At 48.4% G+C, this 27,879-nt stretch overlaps 1 protein-coding gene across 1 annotated transcript in view; it reads right to left on the bottom strand.

Moving 5' to 3' along the window:
• Positions 1–27,879, bottom strand: part of THRA (thyroid hormone receptor alpha) — a 678,981-nt gene that overhangs the window by 71,909 nt on the left and 579,193 nt on the right. Inside the window, exon 5 of the mRNA XM_069237417.1 lies at positions 23,897–23,958. Within this exon, the coding sequence (XP_069093518.1) occupies positions 23,897–23,958 (62 nt within the window). The remainder of the gene's footprint in view (positions 1–23,896; positions 23,959–27,879) is intronic.

Raw genomic sequence — 27,879 nt, forward strand, 5'->3', positions numbered from 1 at the left:
TTTAAAGCCTTTGTAAAGGCTGGCTTTACTAAACCACTCAGCTACCCACGTAAAATACAGATCTATTCTTTGCAGCAAGTACATTTACCCTCTACGCTACATTATGGTGAGTCAAAACTGACACAAGACAAAACTCCCATGTCTCTCCCTAGCAGGAACATTAATCACAAGAGGTATCTTGACATTGTAATTGCTTCCAGAAGGCTAGACACAAAAGGAACTTTTCAGCAGGTGCTTTTAAATCACAAGTTTCTAAGATATTGCTAAACACAGCACCCGCCAGAGGTCGGCGCACCCTAATTCAGGTAATCACTCGGTGCGGCTGCACCACTCGCACCGCCCTAAAGCCATCCCTGGTTACAGCATCCACAATACGCTTTCCGCAACCCTTCAGTCTCCTCCACCTTATTTCCTCTCCACTGTTCCACCTTTCCTGCACCTCTACTCACTTCAGGTGACTGCATTATCTTATTCTGGATTTTAAATTGTGATTGATGAGCTACGTGCAGGTTTATGCATTGCAGAAGGCAGATTAACTCCCCAGAATGTTTTATGCTGATTGAAACTTGGTGGCAGTAGACACCAGCCCACATGCACCACAAAACCGCCCACACAGCCACAAAACCGCCCCACACACAGCCACAAAACCGCCCCACACACAGCCACAAAACCGCCCACACACAGCCACAAAACTGACCAACACATAGCCACAAAACCACCCCACACACAGCCACAAAACCGCCCCACACACAGCCACAAAACCGCCCACACACAGCCACAAAACCGCCCCACACACAGCCACAAAACCGCCCACACACAGCCACAAAACCGCCCACACACAGCCACAAAACCGCCCCACACACAGCCACAAAACTGACCAACACATAGCCACAAAACCGCCCCACACACAGCCACAAAACTGACCAACACATAGCCACAAAACTGACCAACACATTGACCCGTCAGACCCACCCATCTAGCACTGCCAGATTATTCTTTAGGCCAGCCCTACCCTGCTCTTACAAATCACTATTAACAGACGATAAAGGACACAGACTACAACTCCCAGAATGCACTGGACAGTAAATGAAAGCTGAGGACTGGAACGAGGACATCCTGCAGACACGGTGTAATTTGACAACCCAAACAGGAGCGAATGGTGGCTGAAAGGAGATACCTGAATTGAATGTGAGTTTATTAAGAGCATTCGCATGCCATGAGGCTTTCACTAACCCACACTATCAGTCATTTAGATAAACAAATGTGTTTTATAGCCTTTCTGAAAAAACAGGACTGGTCTGAGTTCGAAGAAAATTTGGAGCGCTTCCCACAAAAGTGCTGCTAATACATAAAAGGCGCTGCTGAGAGCCTGGCGTAATTCACTCTGGGTACATGTAATAGGGTTGGGTTATCGGACCATAAATTTCTGGCACTTTGTTTTTTCTTCAATGTGCCTCTCGCCGTAAAATCTTAATCACGGTGGGCAGCCTTGTACTGAATGCACGAGGCTTTAAACTCAAAGCGTCGCTCCTCTGGCCACCAGTTGATGGATGTTCGCAGCCATATCTCGTGTACATGTTAGTAAAACATTGTCCAACTGCAACATCTGCACTCTTTGGAGCTTAGCAATGTCTCTTACTAGCAGCCATAGATAACAGGCGTTGGCATAATATAACCGAGAATTAATTGCTGTGTTAGCCACACACAAGAGCTCTTCTGTTATTGGAAATGAATAAAAAAGAAAAACTTACACAACGGCCTCAATTGTAGAAAGAATGAGGAGACCACATACATTATTTGTGGACGACAGCTAAGATTTTTATCCCATCTCTTTTAAACGGATTAAGCCTGAGAAGGTTGATATTCATCCATCTTTTTACTGCCAGAAAACGGTGGTCGGCGCAGTCCTCCAGGCCTTCGTATGACTTATCGCTGGGAAGAAAGATCTAAGCCGTGTGTATAGGAGAGGTCTTTAAACCCACATGTGCTCGCTTCATCTGCGAACTGTCTCGTAAATATTAAAGAAAACAGGGGAAAGTAAAGATTCTTGCAGAACCCCAGAGCCTATCGCTGGGCTCGGTCAGCAAACGCTTCCTTCTGGGAGAGTTCCTGGACCTACTGGCCGCTCTCGATAAGATGGTGGGTAAAGTGACGGTTTTGGGAGATTTCAATATTCGTGGCGATTTAAAAAAAATGATAAAGTTGTCACTCAACTGGCATAATTACATCAGCTTGCATTACTCTTGTTAAACAAAATTCCACAGTTTAATACAAACTAAAGAGCGAGTGAGGCTGCTCTCGATGCTGCAAAGTACATGGAGGGGTCTCCCTCCAGATGCACTCAAGTGCTCTCAGTTCAGGGTACTGTGGTGAGGGGGTCCCCTGGAGACCTGCACAGCGGGAGCCTTTGTTACGCCACTGGCGATTCGTTTGTTTCTTTGTAGTATTTATCACAAAATACAACCTCGTTTCCAAAGTGGACAAAAGGATGCATTTTGCTGCAAAATACAGCATCAAATGCCAGTTTTGCATTTCATGTAATTATGCACAATTTTGCAGACATTTTGCCTACATATGCAAAAGCAAATTACATGAATTTCCAACCCCTCTATTCTTCTGTCTGCCTCCAACAACTCTGGTTGCCCTGTCTCTAGTCCTGGGGCCTGTCACCACGGCTGCACTGAGTAACTAATTTTCAGAAAGAATAGTTCCTGAAAGTTGGAAGATTTTAGTGATTAAATCTCTTTAAAGAAAAAGTAGATCTCGACCCATTGAAGTCAGTTAACTATCAGCCAATTTTCCTTCTCCCAGCGACTGAAAAGCTAGGGGGAAAGTTTGTGGCTTGTTGGCTCTGCAGTTGATTGGAAAAGCTTCTTTTATTAAAAATAATAAGGCTGAAATCGGGTTTAGACCAGGATGTGGCACCTAATCAGCTTTAGTGACTGCTCTTGAGATGATAAGACTAGGACCGGACAAAGGTAATCATGTTTCTCTTGCGATGCTTGAGCTCCTCGCCGCTTCTGAGACAGGTGACCATGCAATACTGTTTCAGCGGAGGCAGGACTTGGGCATTAATGGCGCTGTTCTAAATTGGCCTCACTCTAATTTAATCAATCCATGGTGAACCTGTCCTCCTCCGAGTCCAGTAAGTGCACAGTCGGTTTTGTGGTTCAGCAAGGATCTTCACTTTGTTCTACTTACCTGAGACAAGAGAAGAAGGGCAGAGAGTAGTGAACAAATCCAGATGGTGACGGGGAGGGCAAACGGAGAAAGTGTGAAACGAGGGCATTTGTCAGATGTAGTTAAGGGCCCGTCTGCTGTGTAACAAAGTACCACAGGATATAATGGAACTTGTAATACGGCGGGCGGGATATCTGTCACATTTGGGACGGAATAATCCCCTCCGCCAAGCTTTTAACTGAACCAATTACATTAACATACTTAAAATAATGACCTGTAAAAGAAAAGCACAGATTTGCAACCAGGGGACTCTGGTACCACGGAGTAATCTGGTAATCGTACAAAAGACGCCACTAGGGTAAAGCGAGAGGGCCGAGACGGATAAAGAAAAGAAGCAGGTAGGGAATAAAGGACGATCGAAAAGAAAAGAATAGGCAAAAGGAAGAGGGCACTTGAAGAAAAGAGAGGGGGAGATGGGTAGTGAGAAAGTGCAGAAGTGAAGAGGGGTTGCTAGGAGACAGAGAGAGAATGGGGAGACCAAAGAGAGAGGAGGAAGGGGAAGAAAGAGTAGTTAGAAATAATGGAGCGCGCAGAGATGATGCAAATATGAAGCATGGGTTACCCGTCCCCCTTGAGTGCATTGGAATAGTTTGGTCCTTTGAGGGTAGTGACTGCTTAGTATGTCTCTAGTATGTCTCAAGTATGTCTCTAGTATGTCTCTGTAAGGTTAACAGATATCTGACTACATTTCACCAAGGACACGGTGCAAGGAGTCCTAGATTTTTGTTTAATGACCCCCACATTATGGGACTTGAGGTCATTTTTCACCTTAAATGATTCACGCCAGCCAACAAACCCCAAAACATTGATTTGTAAAAGAAAAAAAAAAAAAATTAAAAAAAAGCCCAGGACGGGAGCACTGCTTTTTTGTTGACATGTGGTCATACAGTCACCTCGTTTGTGAGTGAAAGTGGCCTGAGACAGGGATCCCTGACCGGTTTATTTCGCCTTGAGCAGGACGGGGTGTGAACAGCTTCTTGGCACTAACTTTTTGTTATAAAGTTCATTCTGTGGCAGAAAGCTGCCCAGAGCCCCATCTCTCTCAAACATTTCGCTTTTCCTGGTTTCTTGCTTGACAGCTCCTCGCTGCTCGTGGAGATAAAGTTGATGTTTTTGGCAGAGAACTAATGGTGAGAAAAGCTCAAGACTGACTGTGATTCCTGTGGAGATAAAAATGGTATCGCTCCTCCCTGGAGAGTGATCTCTCCTAGCTGAAGCCTTCATCGCTGGTCTAGCAACTATACTTACGCAGAGTGAAATGCTTTCTTCTGCAAGTCCTAGAACTCCACTTGAAGGCTCCACGTGCAAAAAAACAAGGAGCTATATAAAACATCTGACAGGTTACCAGGCAACTTTGTGATGATGAGTGACATCAGGTTCCAACAGTGGGCATCCTTTTAAAATCATTCATTGCAAGCGCGTTAGTCCAATTAGCTCAGCTCAAAGAAGCTGAAACTACAACTCCCAGAGTACACTAAGTTGTTGAAGGGATGCCCATAACTGTAAAATGGTGTCCTAACTGACAAGGCGGCATTTGGAGTGATAGATGTACATATATGTTTTAATAATGCTCCTTCTGTCCAGAAGAAGGCCTTGGTTGAATGAAATATGGAAGCCGAAACAGTGTCAGCAGTTGTTGTAATATACATTTTACAACTGCCACAACATTGCTCTATTCTTTGTTTAAAATAAAATATGTGTTTGGTGGTGACATTATAAGGTATGAGTTAAGGCGCAGATCTGTGCCTTTTGAGTCTTTTTTTAATTCACTAGTTAGAAAAAAAATGGGTCTGGGCCCGGTACATTAGGAATGCGTACGAGTCTGATGAATTACCATGCGCTATGAATGGTGCTCCTCAGAACCTTCTGTGAGTTGACTTCTTCTTGCAGTTACCTTTTGCATGGATCTTGGGTGGGCTTCAAAGAACCTCCCCACAGGTTGATCTCCGAAGATTTCTCCTATGCTGCTCGTCATTAGACCCCAGACAGACTCCCTGCAGGATGTGGACTCTCCCTGTATCTCTCCTCTTCTGAGCCTCCCCTTCTACTACTGCTGGGACTGGGCTCTGTTGACTTGTTAATCTGCTCCTAGAGCATCTGCTTCCACCAAACAAAGCCCTGACACTACAGTGAAACCCCTCCTCTGGGGGGCAGACAAACAACTAACTGTGGCAGCAAAGGAATGACTACCTAAATTCATCACTGACATCTGTCTTACCTAAACTTCAGAACATCCCTTCCTCTCTTCACTCTGTATCTGCTCTGACCTCTCCTCCCTCTGCCCAACTTGCCCAACAAACTCCTTTTAGCTCTCCCAATGCATGACCATTCTCTTTAATAACTAGCAAAAATAACTATCACAAACCCATCACCTGCTCTTCTATTTCACCTCTCAAAATCCCTATCCGGAGTAGCCCTATTACGTCTCAGCTCTGTTTTCTAAATCAGTTGGCTGAGTTAGAGACAGCAATACACCAACAGATGCTGCTGCCAAACCCGCCAGAGCCAGCACAGTCACTTTACATGAGCCAATGATTACCTTACCGGCCAAAACCCTCATATCCCAAGCGTCCCACTCTCTGCAGCCTCTCAAACAAGAGAACAAGGCGACCCTGGAAGGCACTCCTGAGACATTTCCTCCGCTATCATGCCAGTTGGAGCAACCCTCAGAGATAGCACCAGAAAAGTAAAATATTGCTGTTTTCATTCATTAGGTATTCAAAAAAGGCAGTCAACAGATTGGTTAACTGAACCCTGGACGCCCAACATTTCAAACCACTGGACTCACGTACCCACATAACCCCCAAATTGGCAGCATATACAGGAGCACTCTAGTACTACAACATCTAGTTTGGATTCAAGGACATTCATTGCTGTCACCCCAAAATAACATATTCTGCAGCCGCATGGATGAAAAGAATGCACACGACCACACCGCTGACAACATGACCGCCCTCAAGAACGCTACACGCGAACACCACCACCTGATCCGCACTGCCAAAAGGAACTTTTTCACCGACAGACTAGACAAAAACAGCCACAACAGCAGAGAACTCTTCAGCATCGTCAAAGAGTTCTCCAACCCCAGCGCCAGCGCCAACGCCGTCACGCCCTCACAGGATTTGTGCGAATCCCTCGCCACTTTCTTCCATCGCAAGATCAGCGACCTCCACGACAGCTTCGGACACCAGACCCAACCATACACCACTGAACCCGCTTCCCCGGACATCACCCTCAACAACTGGACCCACATCAACACGGAAGAAACCAAATCCATCATGAACTCTATCCACTCCGGCGCCCCTTCGGACCCCTGCCCGCACTTCATCTTTAACAAAGCCGACGACATCATCGCCCCGCACCTCCAGACCGTCATCAACTCTTCTTTTTCTTCTGCTACCTTCCCCGAATGCTGGAAGCACGCTGAAGTCAACGCCCTACTAAAGAAACCTACGGCTGACCCAAGCGACCTGAAAAACTTCCGCCCCATCTCTCTTCTACCTTTCCCAGCCAAGGTAATAGAAAAGACCGTCAACAAACAGCTGACCACCTTCCTGGAAGACAACAACCTGCTCGACCCTTCACAAACCGGATTCCGAACCAACCACAGCACGGAAACCGCCCTCATCTCAGTCACAGACGACATCAGAACCCTGATGGACAACGGTGAAACAGTCGCCCTCATTCTCCTCGACCTCTCGGCTGCCTTTGACACCGTCTGTCACCGCACCCTAATCACCCGCCTACGCTCCACCGGGATCCAAGGCCAGGCCCTGGACTGGATCGCCTCCTTCCTCGCTAACCGCTCCCAAAGAGTTTACCTCCCTCCGTTTCGCTCAGAACCCACCAAGATCATCTGCGGCGTACCTCAAGGCTCATCGCTCAGCCCGACACTCTTCAATGTCTACATGAGCCCCCTCGCCGACATCGTACGCAAGCACGACATCATCATCACCTCCTACGCCGACGACACCCAACTTGTACTCTCCCTCACCAAGGACCCCGCCAGCGCCAAGACCAACCTACAAGAGGGTATGAAGGACGTCGCAGATTGGATGAGGCTCAGCCGCCTAAAGCTGAACTCTGAAAAAACGGAAGTCCTCATCCTCGGCAACACCCCGTCCGCCTGGGACGACTCCTGGTGGCCCACGGCCCTCGGCACCGCACCGACCCCCGCAGACCACGCCCGCAACCTCGGCTTCATCTTGGACCCTCTTCTCACCATGACCAAGCAAGTCAACGCCGTGTCCTCCGCCTGCTTCCTCACTCTCCGCATGCTCCGCAAGATCTTCCGCTGGATCCCCGCCGACACCAGAAAAACCGTGACCCACGCCCTTGTCACGAGTCGCCTGGACTACGGCAACACCCTCTACGCTGGGACCACCGCCAAACTCCAAAACCGCCTGCAACGCATCCAAAACGCCTCGGCCCGCCTCATCCTCGACGTACCCCGCAACAGCCACATCTCCGCACACCTGAGACACCTGCATTGGCTCCCAGTCAGCAAAAGGATCACCTTCCGTCTTCTCACCCACGCACACAAAGCCCTCCACAACAAGGGACCGGAATACCTCAACAGACGCCTCAGCTTCTACGTCCCCACCCGCCCCCTCCGCTCCGCTGGCCTCGCACTTGCTGCCGTCCCTCGCACCCGCCGCTCCACGGCGGGTGGGAGATCTTTCTCCTTCCTGGCGGCCAAGACCTGGAACTCCCTCCCCACCAGCCTCAGGACCACCCAGGACCACTCCGCTTTCCGGAGACTCCTAAAGACTTGGCTGTTCGAGCAGCGATAACCCCCCCTTTCCCCCCTAGCGCCTTGAGACCCGCACGGGTGAGTAGCGCGCTTTACAAATGCTAATGATTTGATTTGATTTGACACGCTAGCTGATTGGAGGTCAGACCACCTCTTCATCACAGAAGCTTGGATGGGAGATGATTCTTCAGTCATAGTACATGTAGCCTTCACTAATGGCTACCTAAACTTCTACAGCAAGTGTGTAAATAGGAGTGTGGTTGCAGACTGGCAGTAGTGTACAAAAACACCTTAGGGACTACCGCCATCAAAGATCACTCGAGTGCAAATTGCAACTCATTTGCTGTTCACCACCCTGGCTTTCTTCTGCCTCATTTCCTCTATCAACCACCGCCACACAACTAGACTTCACCAAGACGTTCTTGGACTCTCTATTGGACACACAGATAGCACTCAAACCTATGGTGGATCTTAAAACATAGTTCGACAAACCCGATATGCACCGCACCTCAGGTCTCCTCAATACCCCTCCAATCTCCACCAGACCTCAAGTCCCTTCACATACTACAAGTGCTTATGTACCACCATCAGTGGGCCGGCATATGGTATGGGTGATAAGCCAAAATTACATCTGTTGCAAAAGGTCTTTTCTTAGTCAAAGAAACCAATACCTCCAACTGTAATGATCAAAGCATGGTAGGAAACACAAAAACAGAGAGAAAAACAGCCAAGATGACAACACAGAATCTCTAAAGCAAGCATCAAGAATCTCTGAAATCTCTGAAGAAAACACATCTTATATACTTTGTATCCACCTTAATAACTCTCCAGAATCATCTCAGAATTCCTAAACAAGACAGAAAATCAGAATATTTCAAACACATTTAATTCCCTAGATGCTGAAAGTAGTGGTGCACCCCCAAAATAACTGTGCTGGAGCTCAAAAGGTGCAATGCCCGATAAAGAAAGAAAAATAAAGACATTTTGTTTTTGGCTTTTCACATTTGCTGGGCGTTCAAAGACAGAGGTCAAATGTCAGGCGCTGTTTTCTGACAAATTGCTGCCCATTCTTTTAAAATGGAGATTGGTGTTTATTTTTCATTCTCTGTCTGCAAAGTGAAAGGGTTATGGAAAATGGACTATCTGACAATTTTGCTAAGCTACAGTGGTGAGAAAGGAAAGGCTGAAGGATGTATTTTTTCCAACACACAACAAATACTTTAATGCCTATAAATGAACTGTACAAATACTTCAAAATACATCAAGCAGTTTGGAAAACATAAATGAAGCAGGTTTATTTTGTAATTCTAAAGTGTGACGGAAACAAAGATTTTAATAGGTACGAACCAAGACACTTTACTTGGTGATGTGGAAATGAATTTGCTGAAACCCAATTTCCACACTTAATAGTTTGTGCTCTATATAGTTCTTTCAGTAAAACTGCATGTCTCTGCAAATGTAGTGCCCATTTCAATGCAAAATTAGCTGTCTGTACATGACAGTGTGCTACCACACAACATGCATTTTTGAGACAGCGTGCTCCAAAATGCACCACCAGCTACATAATTCTCTCATATCACTATCTTACTGAATGGTCTCGGCTTAGTTGCTACATTTGTTCTTTGTGAGATGCTTGAATTTTTCATAATCCCTACGGCTTCAATGATAATACTTATGACAGCACGCCCACTCTGAAAATTGTTCCACCACCACTGAAGAATTCTGCAACTCTGTAACAGAACACCCGACTAATTAAGCTAATTATGTAGAGAGACACTTTCTGATAAAGGGAGACCACAACCACATCACACTTCTAATGGGGGTGAACTCTGTTCATGCTAATACAAAAACACACATCTGCTCTTTCAAGCTTATTTCCATAAAAGCGACCAATCACCTAATCCCAATTATCAGCTTTGCTGTAACACCTGCTGAACCTGCCTCCCAAATATATCCAAGAATATCCTCCTAGCATCCTCTGCTGTCGTACTGGCAAGAGCGATCACTAAAGCATCCTTTCTGCCAGAGAACTGCACAGTGAATTAAAATATCCTACATCAAGCCCCTCTTGAAATAGCAAGGATTGGACTATGTGGATCTAACATATTCCAAGCATATATGAACTATATGATTTCTAAATATGGTGATTCAAAAATAGCTCAGATCTCAGATTTCTCCCAATAAACAAACTTCTCTCTGACAGACAGGTTTACAACTTGGATATGGAATGACTGGCCATCAACTACTACTCTAAACACTAAAGGACATAGGGTATCAAATCACCGACAGACAGACCACACATTTCTCATTCTGCCGCTTTTCTTCTGAGCACAGTTCTTGCACAAGGTTGGTGCCCACAAAGCTCACCAATCACCATTCTTGACTGGATGGAGTCCCGGGGAATCAGGGAGCTAGGTATGGGAGTAGGTGACCCATGTGAGGTGGAAAAAGATTTGTGTAAATTGTAACACAGTTGGTGCAGTACGGAGTTTATCACATGACTGTTCTCTCAAGTCATCTGTGATGTTAATATCTGACTTTATATGGCATGATATATAATCATTAAAGAAAAATTCAAAACCTCAATAAAACTGTTTTGTTAAAAAACATATTTTCTCTTAGTTTTTTCAATTTTTTTTTTACAACTATGCTGATACATAGATAACTCTAAATTGGAAAACCCTCAGACTTATGACAAACTAAATTCTTCTTCCAGGTTGCAGACACCCAGATGGTGCAAAATTATTTGAAATCCACCACCTCAAAAATAGAGATCCTCACCCCGGGGTATGGAAGGTATGATCCCACACAGGCTGGTCAAAGGAGGCTGTCTCTTCCCCTCGCAAATCAATGGATGTCAAGAATTAGGGTGCTATTACTGACCCCAAATTCTTACTCTGACTCGAAAGTCAGTTTAACTATGCGACCAAAAATACTTTCAACACTTATGAGAAATGAAGATGTATGTTTCTTTACCTAGGTTCTTCTACACCACGCTGGCACCGGTACCTATTGTGCGCAGCGCATGGTAGTTGTTTTGGTTGGAATAAGGGAATGTTATGACGATGGGGAGCTCATTCAGGTACAGCGGGACATTCAACGTGAGAAGGAGTGATGGCCGCCTAATAAGTGAAGTTTACAAATTTCGTTGTCTCTGCGGTATCTACTCAACGGGGGGCATTATTTTGGATTATGGCAATGTTCCTGAGGGACTCCGTGATGTGCCCTCACCGGGTCTGAGCCCAACTTCTCCTGGTACAGTACACCCTTGGAAGATTCAACAGTGACGTCAGAGGCCTGGAACTTCTATCACCACTGGGAGACCTTCACTTAGAGGAGGGCTTTTTGTTTATTCGAGGGTGGTCGCCATACAGTATCTACTCCTTGGACCCCGCTGATGCTCATCAACTAAGGTTTCTAATTTTACTCAGTCAACACTAGTACTTCCAAGCACCGCTGCGTCTATTCTTGCACTCTCCACAACAAGCTTGCGGCAGTAAAGTTTGGGGCGCCACATTTACACCCCGCTTTCAAACCGCATGCGCTCCACCCAACTATTCCCATGGAAGCAACTTCAACCCTTCCACGAAGGACATCCAGGACATCGATGCAAACTGAAGCGCTTCAAGACCTCGTGTAATGCATAAGGTGCAGCTACTTACTCTGCAATGCAGGAGCGCTTTGGGCGTCGCAAGAGGTAGAAATGCACTATACAAATACAATACACATCTTTACAACACTCTACATTTATTATATGCATAGAATATTAATTCTTCTTTTAAAGATATGACTAAAAGGACATTAAGTTCATTGTACAGTGTATGTACCATTCTGTACCAGAGTCACAAACCTACGACCATCTCCTGCAATAAGTCCTCAAAACGTGACCAGGGACCTTCGGATATGCACGTGTATAAAGGGAGTAACATGCTCATCCAAATGAAGTGATCTCGAACTGCAGGCCCCGGGATACCAGAGGTAAACAACAGTATCAACCAGATATGGTTCATTCCAACCACTTACTGCCACCGGACTCGGATATGACGTTTCAGGAAGGATACAAGGCAGATGGCTTCCTATATTATGGCATTATTTGCTTGATTAGGCCTCAACGTGGCTCCCAGTGACAGTAGGACAAAGGACGGTGTCCTAGAAAAAATAGACAGTGGTGCAGCAGTGACACCCACTGGTCAGTCGCAGTACCGCAAAGCCTGAGGTCCTCAAAGGAGACGCCAACATTAAGGCACTAGCGACATCCTGCGGCCATTCGCGGTATGGCACTGGCCGAGGTGAAGGGCCTTTTGAGCCGGTGCACACAACTGGACCATTTACCATCGTTGCATTCTCGCAGATGTCGGCACCCCCATCAGCTACTAATGTGGCTTGTCTGCAGCCACTGTAACTCGGTCAATGGCCGATGCACTAACGAGATGGGCCGCGAGTCACGTCTATGTTAATTGATCCGGCCCCCCGCGGATATGTCCTGTCTAGCGTGCTGGCCCCCCCGTGCCTTCGCGGATCGATCCTACCCTTCTAACCCGCCTGCTGATCGCAGCCTTCCGCTGAACCTGCTTGAAGCACCTGGTGAGTTCGGAGGCGCTTCACCGCTGAGAGGTTACCATGCCACCTGAACGTGAGCTCAGTCCCGCGTCAGCGCTACTGACGCACGCGGTTATCTTTATCTCACACGAACTCACAGACCTGCAGCACATGCCCCGATACAAACTGAACTCCCTGAGAGCGGGCGGGCATATACCTCAGATACTGCTGCAGCAGAGAGAGAGGCCTAGGCATGCACCGCAGCTACTGCTGCAGCAGAGAGAGGCCTAGGCATGCACCGCAGCTACTGCTGCAGCAGAGAGAGGCCTAGGCATGCACCGCAGCTGCAGAAAAGAGAGACCTTGCCATACATCACAGCTGTAAGCTGTAGCTGCGGCAGAGAGAGGCCAAGGCATGTACCGCAGCTACTGCTGCAGCAGAGAGGCCTAGGCATGCACCGCCGCTACTGCAGCAGAGAGAGAGAGGCCTAGGCATGCACCGCAGCTACTGCTGCAGCAGAGAGAGACCTTGCCATACACCACAGCTGCAGAAGAGAGAGGCCTTGGCATGCCCCGCAGCTGCTGCAGCAGCAGAGAGAGACCTTGCCATACACCACAGCTGCAGCAGAGAGAGGCCTAGGCATGCACCGCCGCTACTGCTGCAGCAGAGAGAGGCACCTAGGCGTGCACCACAGCTACTGCTGCAGCAGAGAGAGACCTTGCCATACACCGCAGCTACAGCAGAGAGAGGCCTTGCCATACACCACAGCTGTAGCTGCAGCAGAGAGAGGCCAAGGCATGCACCGCAACTACTGCTGCAGCAGAGAGAGACCTAGGCATGCACCGCAGCTACAGCTGCAGCAGAGAGAGACCTAGGCATGCACCACAGCTACAGCTGCAGCAGAGAGAGGTCTATGCATGCACCTCAGCTACTGCGGCAGTAGAGAGAGGCCTTGCCATACACCACGGCTGTAGCTGAAGCAGAGAGAGGCCAAGGCATGCACTGCAACTACTGCTGCAGCAGAGAGAGACCTAGGCCTGCACCGCAGCTACAAGCTGCAGCAGAGAGGCCTATGCATGCACATCAGCTACTGCTGCAGCAGAGAGGCCTTGCCATACACCACAGCTGCAGCATAGAGAGGCCTTGCCATACACCACAGCTGTAGCTGCAGCAGAGTGAGGCCTAGGCATGCACCGCAGCTACTGCTCTTGCAGAGAGAGACCTAGGCATACACCCCAGCTACTGCTGCAGCAGAGAGAGAGACCTTGCCATACACCCAGCTGCAGAAGAGAGAGGCCTAGGCATGCACTGCAGCTACTGCTGCAGCAGAGAGAGACCTGTAGCTGCAGCAGAGAAAGGCCTAGGCACGCCCTGCAGCAGCTGCTGCTGCAGCAGAGAGAGACCCTGCCATACACCACAGCTGTAGCTGCAGCAGGGGACAGCCTGGGTGCAGACTGAGAGAGGCCTAGGCATGCACCACAGCTATAGCTGCAGCAGGAGAGACACCTAGGCATACACCGCAGCTACTGCTGCAGCAGAGAGGCCTTGCCATACACCACAGCTGTAACTGCAGCAGAGAGAGGCCTAGGCATGCACCGCAGCTACTGCTCTAGCAGAGAGGCACAGGCATACACCACAGCTGTAGCTGCAGCAGGCAACAGCCTGGGTGCAGACTGCAGCTGAAACTGCAGCAGAGAGATCCCTAGGCATGTACCACAGCTACAGTTTCAGCACAGGACAATCTGGCTGTAGACTGAAGCTTCCACTGCAGCAGAGAGAGGCCTAGGCAGGAGAGACACCTAGGCATACACCGCAGCTATTGTTGCAGCAGAGATCGGTCTGGCTGTAGACTGAAGCTTCCATTGCAGCAGAGAGGTCAAGGCAGGAGAGAGGCCTAAGCAGACCCCGCAGCTATAGCTGCAGCAGGGGGAAGCCTGAATGCAGACTGAAGCTTCCACTGCAGCAGAGAGAGGCCTTCTGCAGCAGAGGTTAGTCTGGCTGTAGACTGAAGCTTCCACTTCAGCAGAGAGAGGCCTAGGCATACACCGCAGCTCCTGCTGCAGCAGGGGACAGCCTGGGTGCAGACTGCAGCAGAGAGAGGCCTAGGCATCCACCACAACTACAGCTGCAGCAGAGGACAGTCTGGCTGTAGACTAAGGCTTCCACCAGCAGAGAGAGGCCTTGGCAGGAGAGAGGACTAGGCATATCCCACATCTATAGCTGCAGAAGAGGTCAGTCTGGCTGCAGACTTAAGCTTCCACTGCTGCAGATAGAGGCCTAGGCATACACCGCAGCTATCACTGCAGCAGAGAGAGGCCTTGCCATACACCACATCTGCAGCTGCAGTAGGGGACAGACTGGCTGCAGACTGAAGCTTCCACTGCTGCAGAGAGAGTCCTAGGCATACACCACAGCTATTGCTGCAGCAGCGAGAGGCCTTGCCATACACCACAGCTATAGCTGCGGCAGAGGTCAGACTGGCTGCAGACTGAAGCTTCCACTGCTACAGAGAGAGTCCTAGGCAAACACCGCAGCTACTGCTGCAGCAGAGAGAGACCTTGCCATACACCACAGCTGTAGGTGCAGCAGGGGACAGCCTTGGTGCAGACTGAAACTTCCTCTGCAGCAGAGAGAGGCCTAGGCATGCACCACAGCTACAGCTGAAGCAGAGGACAGTCTGGCTGTAGACTGAAGCTTCCACTGCAGCAGAGAGAGGCCTAGGCATACACCGCAGCTGCAGCCTAAAACAATATGGCTGCAGACTGAAGCTTCCACTGCAGCAGAGAGAGGCCTTGGCAGGAGAGAAGCCTAGGCAGACACTGCAGCTACTTCTGCAGCAGGGAGAGACCTTGCCATACACCACAGCTGTAGATGCAGCAGGGGACAGCCTGGGTGCAGACTAAAGCTTCCATTGCAGCAGAGAGAGAGGCCTTGGCAGGAGACAGGTCTAGGCAGACACCGCAGCTATAGCTGCAGCAGGGGGCAGCCTGAATGCAGACTGAAGCTTCCACTGCAGCAGAGAGTAGGTCTGGCATACACCACAGCTGTAGCAGAAGCCTGCAGTTGCAATTGCATCAGGGAGCAGATTAGGCACACCCGCAGCTATAGTGGTAGTAGCAGTCAGCGCGGTTCCAGGCTGTAGCGGTAAATGCAGCAGAGAGCTGGTGGGCATGCCCCACAGCTGTAGGGGAAGCAGAGGTCAGTTTGGATCCAGGCTGTAGCGGTAAATGCAGCAGAGAGCTGGTGGGCATGCCCCACAGCTGTAGGGGAAGCAGAGGTCAGTTTGGATGCAGGCTGCCGCTGTAAATGCAGCAGAGAGCTGAAGGGCATGCACCACAGTTGTAGTGGAAGCACAGGTCAGTTTGGATGCAGGCTGCAGCTGTAAATGTAGCAGAGAGCATGTGGGCATGAACCACAGCTGCGGTGGACGCAGAGGCTAGTTGGGATGCAGGCTGCAGCTGTAAATGCAGCAGAGAGCGGGTGGGCATGCCCCACAGCTGTAGGGGAAGCAGAGATCAGTCGTGATGCAGACTGCAGCTGTAAATGCAGCAGAGGTCGTCTTGGGCATTCTCCGCAGCTGCTGCAAAGGTCGGCCTGGAGACAGGCTATTTCTGTAAGTGCAGCAAAGGGAAGCCTGAGCTTACAACGTAGCTGTAGATGTAGCAGAGGCCGGGCTGAGCACAGACTGCAGCAGAGAGCAGGTTGGGCAGACACTGCAGCAGAGAGCAGAACCACCACATCCTGTAGCACCGAACAGGCTAGGCATAGATTAAAATTGTGACTGAAACAAAGAGTGGCACATACTGCAACTGTGACTGCAACAGAGAGCTGTTTGGGCAGAAACTGCAGTTGCAACGGGAGCAAAGAGCAGCCTTTGCACACACTGCAGATGTAAACGAAGCAGCGCTGTACCTGTATACTGAATGCAGCTTTAACCGCAGCACAAACTGTACCTGCAGCAGAGAGTGGAAACTGTAACTGCAGGAGAGAATAGTCTGTGTGCACACTGTAACTAGAACTGCAGGAGTGTTGCACAACCTGCAGCTCTAACTGCAGCAGATATCAACATGAGCATAGACTGTGGGAGAGTGGCCTTAGCAGAGACTGCAGCAGACAGCGCCATGGACACAGACTACAGCAGAAAGCAGACTGTGCACAGACTGCAGCAGAGAGCGACAAGGCCTGGAACTGCAGCAGAAAGCAGTCTCGGCAAAGACTGCAGCAGAGGGTGGCCTGAGTACAGGCTGCAGCATAGAGCTGCGAGGGCAGGAACTGCACTAGAGAGTGGCCTGGGCACAGACTGCAGCAAGTACCCCGGAACTGCAGCAGAGAGTGGCCTTGGCGCAGACTGTAGCAAAGAGCAGCTTGGGCACAGACTGCAGCAGAGAGTGGCCTCGGCACAGACTGTGGCAGTGAGTGGCCAGACTTTAGCAGAGAGCACTGAGGCCCAGAACTAGAGAGAGCGCCTTGGGCACAGACGGCAGCAGAGAGCTGCGAAGGCAGGATCTGCAGTAGAGAGTGGCCTGGGAACAGACTGCAGCAGAGTGGCTTGGGAACAGACTGCAGCAGATTGGCTTGGGAACAGACTGCAGCAGAGAGCAGCAAGGACCCGGGAACTGCAGCAGAGTGGCCTCAGCACAGAATGCAGCAGAGAGTGGCAGCGGCACAGACTGCATCAGAGAGCACCGAGGCCCGGAACTGCAGGGGAGAGAAGCCTGGTCACAGACTGAAGCAGTGAGTGGCCAGGCACAGACTGCAGCAGAGACCACTGAGGCCCAGAACTGCAAGAGAGAGCAGCCTGGGCACAGACTGCAGCAGAGAGCTGTGAGGGCAGCAACTGCAGTAGAGAGTGGCTTGGGCACAGGCTGCAGCAGAGAGCAGCAAGGATCCTGGAACTGCAGCAGAGAGTGGCCTCTGCACAGACTGCAGCAGAGAGCACTGATGTCCGGAACAGCAGGAAACAGCAACTTGGGCACAGACTGCAGCAGAGAGTAGCAGGGACCCCAGAACTGCAGCAGAGCGGAGCTTGGGCACAGACTATAGCAGAGAGTGGCCTCGGCACAGACTGCAGCAGAGAGAAGCATTGGCACAAACTGTATCAGAGAGAGGCCTTGGCACAGACTGCAGCTGAGAGCACTGATGCCGAGAACTGCAGGAGAAAGCAACTTGGGCTCAGACTGCAGCAGAGAGCAGCAGGGACACCAGAACTGCAGGAGAGCGGGCTCAGCACAGACTGCAGCAGAGAGCACTGAGGCCCGGATCTGCGGGAGAGAGTGGCCTGAGCACAGACTACAGCAGAGAGCTGCCAGGGCAGGAACTGCAGTAGAGAGTGGCTTGGGCACAGACTGCAGCAGAGAGTGGCCAGGCACAGACTGCAGCAGAGGGCACCGAGGCCCGGGACTGCGGGAGAGAGCGGCCTGAGCACAGTCTGAAGCAGAGAGCAGACTGAGCACAGACACCAGTAGACAGTAGCGAGCACTGAGGCCCGGAACTGCAGGAGAGAGCGGTCTGGGCTCAGTCTGTAGCAGTGAGTGGCCAGGCACAGACTGCAGCAGAGACCACTGAGGCCCAGAACTGCAGGAGAGAGTGGTCTGGGCTCAGTCTGTAGCAGTGAGTGGCCAGGCACAGACTGCAGCGAGAGCACTGAGGCACAGAACTGCAGGAGAGAGCGGCCTTAGCACAGACTGAAGAAGGGAGCAGACTGAGCACAGACAGCAGTTGGCAGTTGCGAGCACTGAGACCTGAAACTGCAGGAGAGAGCGGCCTGAGCACAGACTGCAACGAGAGCAATGAGGCACAGAACTGCAGGCGAGAGCGGCCTGAGCACAGACTGAAGCAGAGAGCAGACTGAGCACAGACTGAAGCAGTGAGTGGCCAGGCACAGACTGCAGCGAGAGCACTGAGGCCCGGAACTGCGGGAGAGAGCGGCCTGAGCACAGACTGCAGCAGAGAGCAGAGTGAGCACAGACTGCAGCAGACAGTAGCGAGGCAGGAATTGCAGTAGAGCGCAGCGAGGCCCGGAACTGCAGCAGAGAACGGCCTCAGCACAGAGCGCAGCACTAATGCGCCTTGGTACAGAATGCCAACTTTTTTTTAGAGGAGGCAAGTGGGAGAATTAAAAAATAATAATCGTGAGTTAGTATTTCCTCCATTGACTTCTATTGAAGCAGAATTAATTTCAAGCAGAAAGAAGCCGAAATAAAGCCACTTTTAGCTTTAAAAAACGGGTCTCCCCGCTTCCGTTCTACTGGCATGTATGCAGACTGCAGGAGACCGCAGTGAGGGCAGGAACTCCAGAAGCGCGCTGCATGGACACAGACCTCAGCAGAGAGCCGCACGGGAGTGCCAGGCCCTGTGGCATGCACGAGGCCTGGGGCATAAAGCCGCCTGACTCCCCAGCCTGCGACAGCCCAGATGCCACCACAAATATTTTCAGTGGGACTCAGTGGAGCCTCCCCACAGACAGAACCACAGTTCGAATGAGAACACACCTCAGAGGGGAAGAAACATTTGTAATGTTTGGAAAAGGTTGCACAACGTGCCTCGTAAGCACTGCGGGTTTCATGTCACGTGTCTGCAGAAAGCCGGAAGCAGGCGATGACCACGATTAGATAATATCCGGGGAAACCCAAGGACACATACAGGGGACTTCACACGCTCTGTGCAGCTCATGGTCACCTGTCTATGCAATCGCTTCAGGGCCACACATGGAAACATGTTTGACAAAAAAATCTTATGTTTAAGGACGTTAGGTTGAGAGCAACTTAACCTTAAAAACCACTATAATTGGCCAGTTACTTTTATCAGTACTTGAGGAAACATAAAACACTGCCTTGAACTCCAGTTCTTTGTGAAAGGAGCTCTAACCACATGTGGCAAACTGGAGTGTTTCAGAGCACTAGCTTAATTCATCATTTAAAATGCTCATGCTTATCATGATCTAGAAGCCGGGAACTGGGGCGGGCTGCTCGTCTTCAGAGAGAGTGCAGCAGGCGATTAACAAGCATTGGCAAAGCCAATAGATGTCGCCTACGCAAGAGCTATTGGCTTTGCTAATGTGTTTTAGCCATGCTGTAAACTAGTGCGGCTGCTGTTTGGCATGGCTTAAAGTTAGTGGGCGTAGAGAAGAGTCACATGGCGTGTCCTAGAGTGGAATGGTGAAGAGTGGAACAGAGTGTTGTGGAGTGGCAAAGTATGTCATGTATTGGAAGGGCATAGTGTGGAGTCGCGTAGAGTGCCATACACAGGAGTGGCGTAGAGTGGACTGGTATAGACTGCATTGGCATAAAGTGTTGCAGAGATTAGTAGAGTAGAGTGCATTAAATTCAGTGGTATACAATGCAGTGGTGCAGATGAGTGGTGCATAGCACAGTGCAGTGGTGCACAGTGGAGTGGGGCAGAGTACAATGAACCACAGTAGGGTGGTGCAGAGTAGAGTGCCACAGAGTGCAGTGGCGTACAGTGGTACAGAGTGGAGTGGCATAGAGCGATGTGGAGTAACAGAGTGATGTGGAGTGGCATAGAGTTGAGTGATACAGAAGGCAGTAGCGCAGAGTAGAGTCAAGTGGCATGAGTGCAGAGTAGAGTCGGGTGGCATAGAGTGCAGTGGCATAGAGTGGTGCAGAGTAGCACAGAGTGGATTACAGTATAGTGCCGTAGAGTGCAATGTCAGAGTGGAGTACAGTAGAGTGGTGTAGAGTTCGGTGGAGATGCAGTGTTGCACAGTAGAGCATCAGAGCGCTGTGGGGTAGAGTGGCATAGAGAGAAGTGGTGTACAGTACAGTGACAGAGTGCAGCAACGGTGCAGCTGTGTAGACTGCACTGTAAGAGTGCTGTGGTTAAGAGTAGAGTAGAATAGAGTAGAGTGTGATGGCATAGAGTGGAGTGGCACAGAGATGAGTAGAGTGGCGTAGAGTAGATTGTTTCAAACTACAGTGAAGTGGCATAGAGTGGCGTGGTGCAGGGTAGAGTGCAGTTACTTAGAGTGTAATGGCATAGCGTGAAGTGGTGTAGCGTGCAGTGGCAGAGTTCAGTGGTGCAGAGTAGATTAGAGTGGCATACAGTGGATTGGCATAGAGTGCAGGGGCATAGTGTTGAGTGTTACAGAGTAAAGTGCATTGGCATAGAGCGTATTGGCATGGAGAGCAGTAGCATAGAGTGCAGTGTTGCAGAGTGGCTTAGAGCGCAGTGACGTAGAGTGGAGTTGTGCATAGTAGACTGCTGAGGCCTAGACTGGAGTGGTGTAGAGTGGGGAAGAGTGCACTGGCATAGAGTAGATTGGTAGAGTAGAGAGGTGTAGCATTAAGTGGCATTGAGTAGAATGGTGCTGAGTATAGTAACATGAAGTAGCATAGAGTGCAGTGGCTTATAGTGGAGAGGTGAAAGTACAGTGCAGTAGTGTGGAATGGTGTAGAGTAGCGTAGAGCGGAGTATGCATGGTATGGTAGCGTACTGCCATTACAGACAACACATTTTCAACTGAATAATCATTATGTTTGCACAGACATACAGTTTTACTAATAAAACTACATATACAGTGCACAAATAAATGAAGATGTGTGGAAATTGCATCGCCTTGTGTAATGATTTGTTTTGATCATATCAAAGTATTTGTTTCCAACACACTTAAGAAATAACAAAAAATGTGCTTCATTTGTGTTACTAATTCTGATTTATTCTGAAATACTCACACAGTTCATTTAAATGTTGTTGTGTGCTAGAAAAACTCTTTCCAACCCCCAGTTTCCTGCACTTTTTTCACATAAATCCTCTCACTTTGAAGTCAGAGAAAGAAAAGTAAACAAGTGCCCTTGGAAGACAGTGCCTAATATTTGACCTCGGCCTTTGAATGAACAGCAAATGTGACAAGATAAGAAGAAGATTTAAAGCCTGTTTACAGAAAGGAAGTTTGTGGAAGGATACAGTAAACATGGTTTAGGTGAAGGGACCAACTGAAGCTGGAGACCCTTTAGCAAAAAAAGCCATAAAATAGAAAGCCAGAAAATGTGAGTTACCAACCACAAAGCCAATGGTAATCAACAGGGGAATGCATTCCTAGGTCAACTTTCTGAAAGTCCCCAAGATGTCTTTAGCAAACCTGACAGCTTTGCTGTCTGGTAGGCTGCAACCTAAAAATATGGACGTCTTTGACAAGTACCCCATTATATATGAGTTAATCAAAAAATAGCCTTAATTGCAAGTGTGAGAAAAAAATCAGAACAGACTATCCTCCCACACACCACTGTATTATATGTAAAGTTCCCAGTTCTCTATTTTCAGCGATTTCACATGGGAAGATAGGCAGAAAATAGTTTGTTTCCCCAATTGTAATTATTTATTAAATCTGATAACTGCAGAAGTTAAGTCTCAATTTGAAAGTCTCTCCAAGCTGTCAGCCCTGACTGTCAGGTCACCAGTTCTGCTCACTGGCAGCATAGATTGTTATTAATATTTATGGGAATTCCTAATGAGGCGCAGACATTTTCATACGTGCCCACGCTGCAATGCTGATCTTTTCAGTGTATGTTTTTTGTGGCCGACAAATTACTCCACTGAAATCTACAGTGAGCGAGGGCACATGTATTAGTTAAATACATTTTGAGCTGTATATAAATATTACCAGCTATAAATACAAAAAGCCCTGGTTGTGTAGAATAGATCCATTGTCTTTGACACTTTGTGTTAAGTAGATTTCCTAAAGCGGGAGGCCACTTGGTGTGTAAAGGAAGACTTGGACATAAATTGGTGCAGCTGGACCATGAAGATTAATACAGGGAAGAGGCGTAAATTAGTGCCCATTGACTGTGGTGAGTAAGGCACAACATGAGTGAATTGGTGCCTCCTCTCAAACTGAAATCAGGTGTGTCTTCAGAGGATGGTGCAATGTGAGCACTTTTATCCCTTCTGAGGATGGTGAAATGAGGGCACTTCATCCCTTCTGAGGATGGTGCAGTGAGAGCACATTTATGCTTTCTTAAGATGGTGCAGTGACAGCACTATCCCGTCTGAGGATGGTGCAGTAGGAACACATTTACGCATTCTTAGGATTGTGCAGTTAGGAATCTTCATCCCTTCTGAGGATGCTGCATTGACATCACTTAATGTTTCTGAGAATGATGCAGTGAGAACACATTTATGCTTTCTTAAAATGGTTCAGTGACAACACTTTATCCCTTCTGAGGATGGTGCAGTAGAAACACATTTATGCTTTCTTAGGATGGTGCAGTGACAGCACTTCATCCCTTCTGAGGATGTTGCAGTAAGAACACATTTATGCTTTCTTAGGATGGTGCAGTGAGGACTCTTTATCCCTTCTGAGGATGTTGCATTGACGGCACTTAATTCTTTCTGAGGATGGTGCAGTGAGAATACATTATGCATTCTCAAGATGGTGCAAGGACAGCACATTATGCCTACAGAGGCTGGTGCAGTTAACACACTTTGCATTCTGAGACTGCTCCTGTAAGCAGGACAGTGCTGAACAAGGACAGGATTAAGCATGGCGAGGTGTGATGTAAAATAAAACCACAAAACCTGTACATTTCCCTGAAATGGAAGGACTACAATTTTCTGTCAGCAAAGGGTCATAGAATGACAGCGCACATCAATCTAGAAAAACAGAGGGGGCACTGAGAAATTAAACTGCAATTTTGAAAGTCACTATCACACCTGTTAATTAACTTGCTTTCTGAGAACAGCTGCTAACTAGTCCTGCTTTGGAACATATAAAAACCTGCCTCCCTCATCGACACACTATTAAGGCTGGGACATGAGTCAAATTTGCTGAAATCTGCCAGTACAGCTCCTAACAAACTGGGACCGTCCCGGCAAATCCGGGATGCCTGGACATCCTAACTAAGGCGGTGTGGCCGGGTGTGGTGTGGGCACTATGGGTGACTTGGTGTCCTGTAAGGAGGACAGTGCTGAATAGTCCCGGCTCCTACTCGTGCAAATAGGACAGTCCTTGGTGTGGGCAGGGTCACTGGGTGACCAGGCGTCCCAGTTTTTCACCAGCTGCCCCGGCAACTTTCAGCAAATTATTCTTATGTGACGTTTTTTTTTTAGCAGGGGTCGACTAAAAATAGTGAGAGGCACTTTTTTTTAAGTGTACCAAAGCAGGGCTACTTAGCAGCTCTTATAAGTACGCGATTAAATTAAAGTGTATGATACTGTTTTTAACACAATTGCATTTTATTTATTTTCTTAGTGCCTCCTCTGCGTTCCATTGTTGATGGGAGCTGTCATTCAGCGACGTTCCCTTGCTGTAAAATGTAGTCCTTCTTCTATTTTTGCAAAACGTGACCCTAGTCTTTGGTGATGGACTAAGGGGATGGAGGATCTGCCGCAAACACAAGGGTCTTTTACCTGACATGCTGTTCTTCAGCAAACATTGGCTGTTCTTTCGCTTTCGCTTTCCATCAAGCCACCTGCAGGGGAGAGAAAAGACAGCATCAGTACCGGTGCCTTCTACAAGGGCAATAGACGAAAACCTTAGAGCTCGTGAGATCTGCGGCAAAATACATCATCTGCGCCGGAGTGAGCTTTCGGGGCCACAAAACACAAAAGGGGCACAGGTGCAATCTTAGGGGCAGAAAATCAACAGAACGAGTTCAGTGTTTGGCGACTCAAAAGAAATCAGAACAGGTGGAGCTGCGGGGGACAGAAATGACACCATCTGATCAGATGGAAGCTGAAGAGGGTGTCAAAATATAAGCATCAGAATCGACATGCACACTCCAGAAGCAGGTTTTTCTTTAACAGATAAAGGCACAATTCGAAGAGCGTACAGGGTAACATTCGGAAAAGGCCTGCAACTTCTGCAAGTGCCTGGCACTGCCTAGCTCCAATGATGCTGTAGTGCCCAGGCCACGGGTCTGAACTCCGCACAGTGAGGAGCTCGGGTGGCTCCACACAGAGCTCAAAGTGCCCGGATGCCCTTCCTCTGATCCACTTACCTATTTCTCTTGAATTCACTTTTAGGTGCTAAGCATTGCCTCTTGATTCGTTTTCTTCTGTTTTTTTTTTTTTACATTTTTTTACTATTTTCTTCTACTTCCCCTTCTTCCTCGCACATCTATTACCTATTTCAGGCATATTTTACCTCGCTCTTCCTTTTACACACTCTGCTTTTATTACTTCCTGCTTTATGCTTCACTAACACCTTTTCTCCCTCTTGTTCTGCCACCCCCTGTTTTTATTTTCTCTTCTCCTCGCTAAGACAGCGAGGCCTTGCAGGTGGATAATACTGACCATGCAGACAGATGAAAGGTGGCGAGGGGGCAGCAAGGGCACTTTTTGTAAACCAAAAAGTGGGAATGTCAACATCCCATTTCCAAATGTGTATTTGGTCTTGGAAGCCTTGAGTGGTGTGGGCCTGGGGGATATAGAGCCATGCGATAATGGGGCCCTGGGGGGGGGAGAATCGGCCGAAGAATGAGGTCTCCCCCCCAGGGGTCTTTGGGGAGGATGGTTTGGCCCATGGCAGAGTTGGGCACTCTTTGGGCTTCTTTGGTTGTTCCTGGGGCGGGGCATATATAACAGGGCATTTTAGGTCCCGGCCACCATTTTGTCGCTAGGTGACACGGTGGCCGTTTTTTGCCTTAGCACAGGGGGCTTTTTGACTCCCACCCTCCCTCCCTTAAAGTAATGGCTTCCAGGGGATGTGTTCTTTTGCTTTGTGGTTTTTGGGCCGGTGCTTTTGGTTGGAACTGGTGCACGATAGGGAATCAGAATAGTTATAGCTTGGGACAGGTGCTGACGGAGGCGGCGAGAGTTTTGCTTACAGTTAACGAAACACGTGAGGATGGGGAAGATGGCAGGTCAATTTAGGTATTAAAGGGGGGGGAACAGCAGTAGGTCGTGATGGACAGGCAGGGAGACTGACATTAGCGTGCAGGAGTAGAAGAAATGGGTAGGACGGGGAATAGGTAGGCAGGAGGGGAGAAAGGAAGGCAGGGCAAAGTACAGGTTGGGGGGACGACAGGGTAGGGGAGGGGGAGGATAGCTCGGATAGGTGTTTTTGATGTGTAGTGAGGTTTTAGTTTTGTAAGGCAGAGGCCAAGGTTTTACTAGATTGTTGTGCACCTGCTGCAATAAAACGGCCTTTTACACACAGCAACAGTGACGTTCCCTCCTCTCCAATGTAAAATTCTGGGGTCACAGTGGTCCATATGGTGCAATCTTCTGTCTCACGTGCAGCACAGCAATTACAGTTGTTAAAAGTGTCCATGGTGAATGGAGGGTAATGTCCCACTCATATACTCGTATCACCAACCACGTTTTCGGTGATGTGACGGAAACCATTGTTTCTGCCTCTTGGAAGCCCAGACATAACCCCAGCGATTTTTCAACAGACTTGGACACGTCTTTGAAATGGATACTTCGCTTTTTTCAGTGTTTTCAAAAACAGCACTATGAAAACTCTGAGGAATAAAGGAATAATATTTACATGACCTGCGATAATGTGTTTTATGTATTTATTCCAGGATGTAATGTCACCCCCAAGAAAGCTTTTAGATTGCCTGCAGAAGAAAATGAGTTCAACAAGTTTCTTTATCAAGTTGTTATCTGCTGACAACTGGAATTGAAGTCATGAGACATCAAAGATGGCCATCTCAAGCATTGACGACTCGCCACAAGTAATCAATGCCAGCTCAACACAAATGAGGACACTGGGCAGTTTATTAACAGAAATCAAAGATTTAGCGGTGCCTTCAGATGTTACAAGAGAATGACTCCTTCAGTGCTTTACATTATGACTTTGTCAATTTAGATACAGACTTGTGAATCGAACTTTTTAGACATCATATCCAAAAAGAAATTCAAGTTTACTAATGCAGGATGTTCTGTAGCTGTGACTATTTAAAGGAGAAATATACAGAAAAACACTGTTACTTAGAACATATATCTGGAGTCACTTAACATAAATACATTTGCAGTACGTTATAAGACATCTACCATCTTTCATTACTTTTCAGCCTCTTAAAACCGGAGATGTCGGGTTGCTTTAGACCTTAGCCGAACCCTACACGAAACACTAAAGATGCTTTGGGGGTATTCAAACATCACATCCCTTTCTATTTGAAAACATGACTGGAAGAATGGAGCCTGAGATTGTGCACTCTCCTCGGGATAGGCCTTCAACTGCAGCTTCAGAGCATGCAAAGGTAGAAAGCTGCAGGACTGGGATCCTCTGGGACATTTTGAGACCCATATTTTCATTTTCAAGATATATGCTATGGAAATACTATTGGGGAAAAGGTGTTAATAATTCTATAAAACTGAATGAGGAGCTAAAAGCTGGCAGAGAATACATCCTTTGACTATTAAAGTTTAGAATAACTAACTCTACACATTTCAAGAACTTAGTTTAGAATTTACACAATAAAAGTGGTTACAATTATTGCTATTATTATTAGGAAAGCCAGTGGGAAGGAGACACTAAGCACTTGAAAATAATAACTGTATGATTGTTTAATATAAACAGAATGACTGGGCGATTCAGTGGATATGAATTTGTTTTTGAAGTATAACAACAGAGGTGCAATTTAAATACGCCTTTGATATAATTACAATTTTTGGTGTGAGTGTGCATGATTGTGTGCCTGCGACTCAAGGTCAGCGGAGAACTGTCCCAAATATTTTAGCCACATCTGAAAGGAGGAGAACTGTCCTCAGCTATTCTCAAATATTGCTAGAAGATGCCACTGGTAGCCATGGACTCTTTTGTGAATTGTTTTAGAGGCCCCAGGAGCCGTAGTGCGGCACATTTTCAGGATGGCCCTCTTGGAGATTTGCCACTTGCTTGGAAGTGATGGTGGTAGCAGGAATCTGCTGATGACTGCAGTCCCCTGAATCCAATATGAGGTGACTGGGACCCGGTTATATTTGAAGGTATGTACCCATTGATAACCCTTCGGTTTTGATGTTTATTTCTGACTAAGGCCCTCATTACATTGAAGTGGCGATCGTACCGCCAACAGGCTGGTGGTACAAATTGCCATATTTTGACTGCGGCGGTAGCGCCGCGGTCACACCGGCGGTTTTCCGCCATGGTTGTCCAGGGGGTTTTACGCCATGGTTGTCCCGGAGGTCAGAATCCGCCAGGGCAGAGCTGCTTGCAGCGTTGCCCTGGGGATTTTGACTCCCCATCCTGCCAGCATGTCCATGGCGGTAGACACCGCCATGGAAAGGCTGGCGGGAAGGGGAGTCGCGGGGCCCCTGCACTGCCCATGCACTTGGCATGGGCAGTGCAGGGGCCCCCCAGGCACAGCCCCGTCGCGATTTTCACTGTCTGCCTGGCAGACAGTGAAAAGCGCGATGGGTGCTGCTGCACCCGCCGAACCGCC

The sequence above is a fragment of the Pleurodeles waltl genome, chromosome 6 (assembly GCF_031143425.1).
Source record: "Pleurodeles waltl isolate 20211129_DDA chromosome 6, aPleWal1.hap1.20221129, whole genome shotgun sequence".
Lineage (NCBI taxonomy): Eukaryota > Metazoa > Chordata > Amphibia > Caudata > Salamandridae > Pleurodeles > Pleurodeles waltl.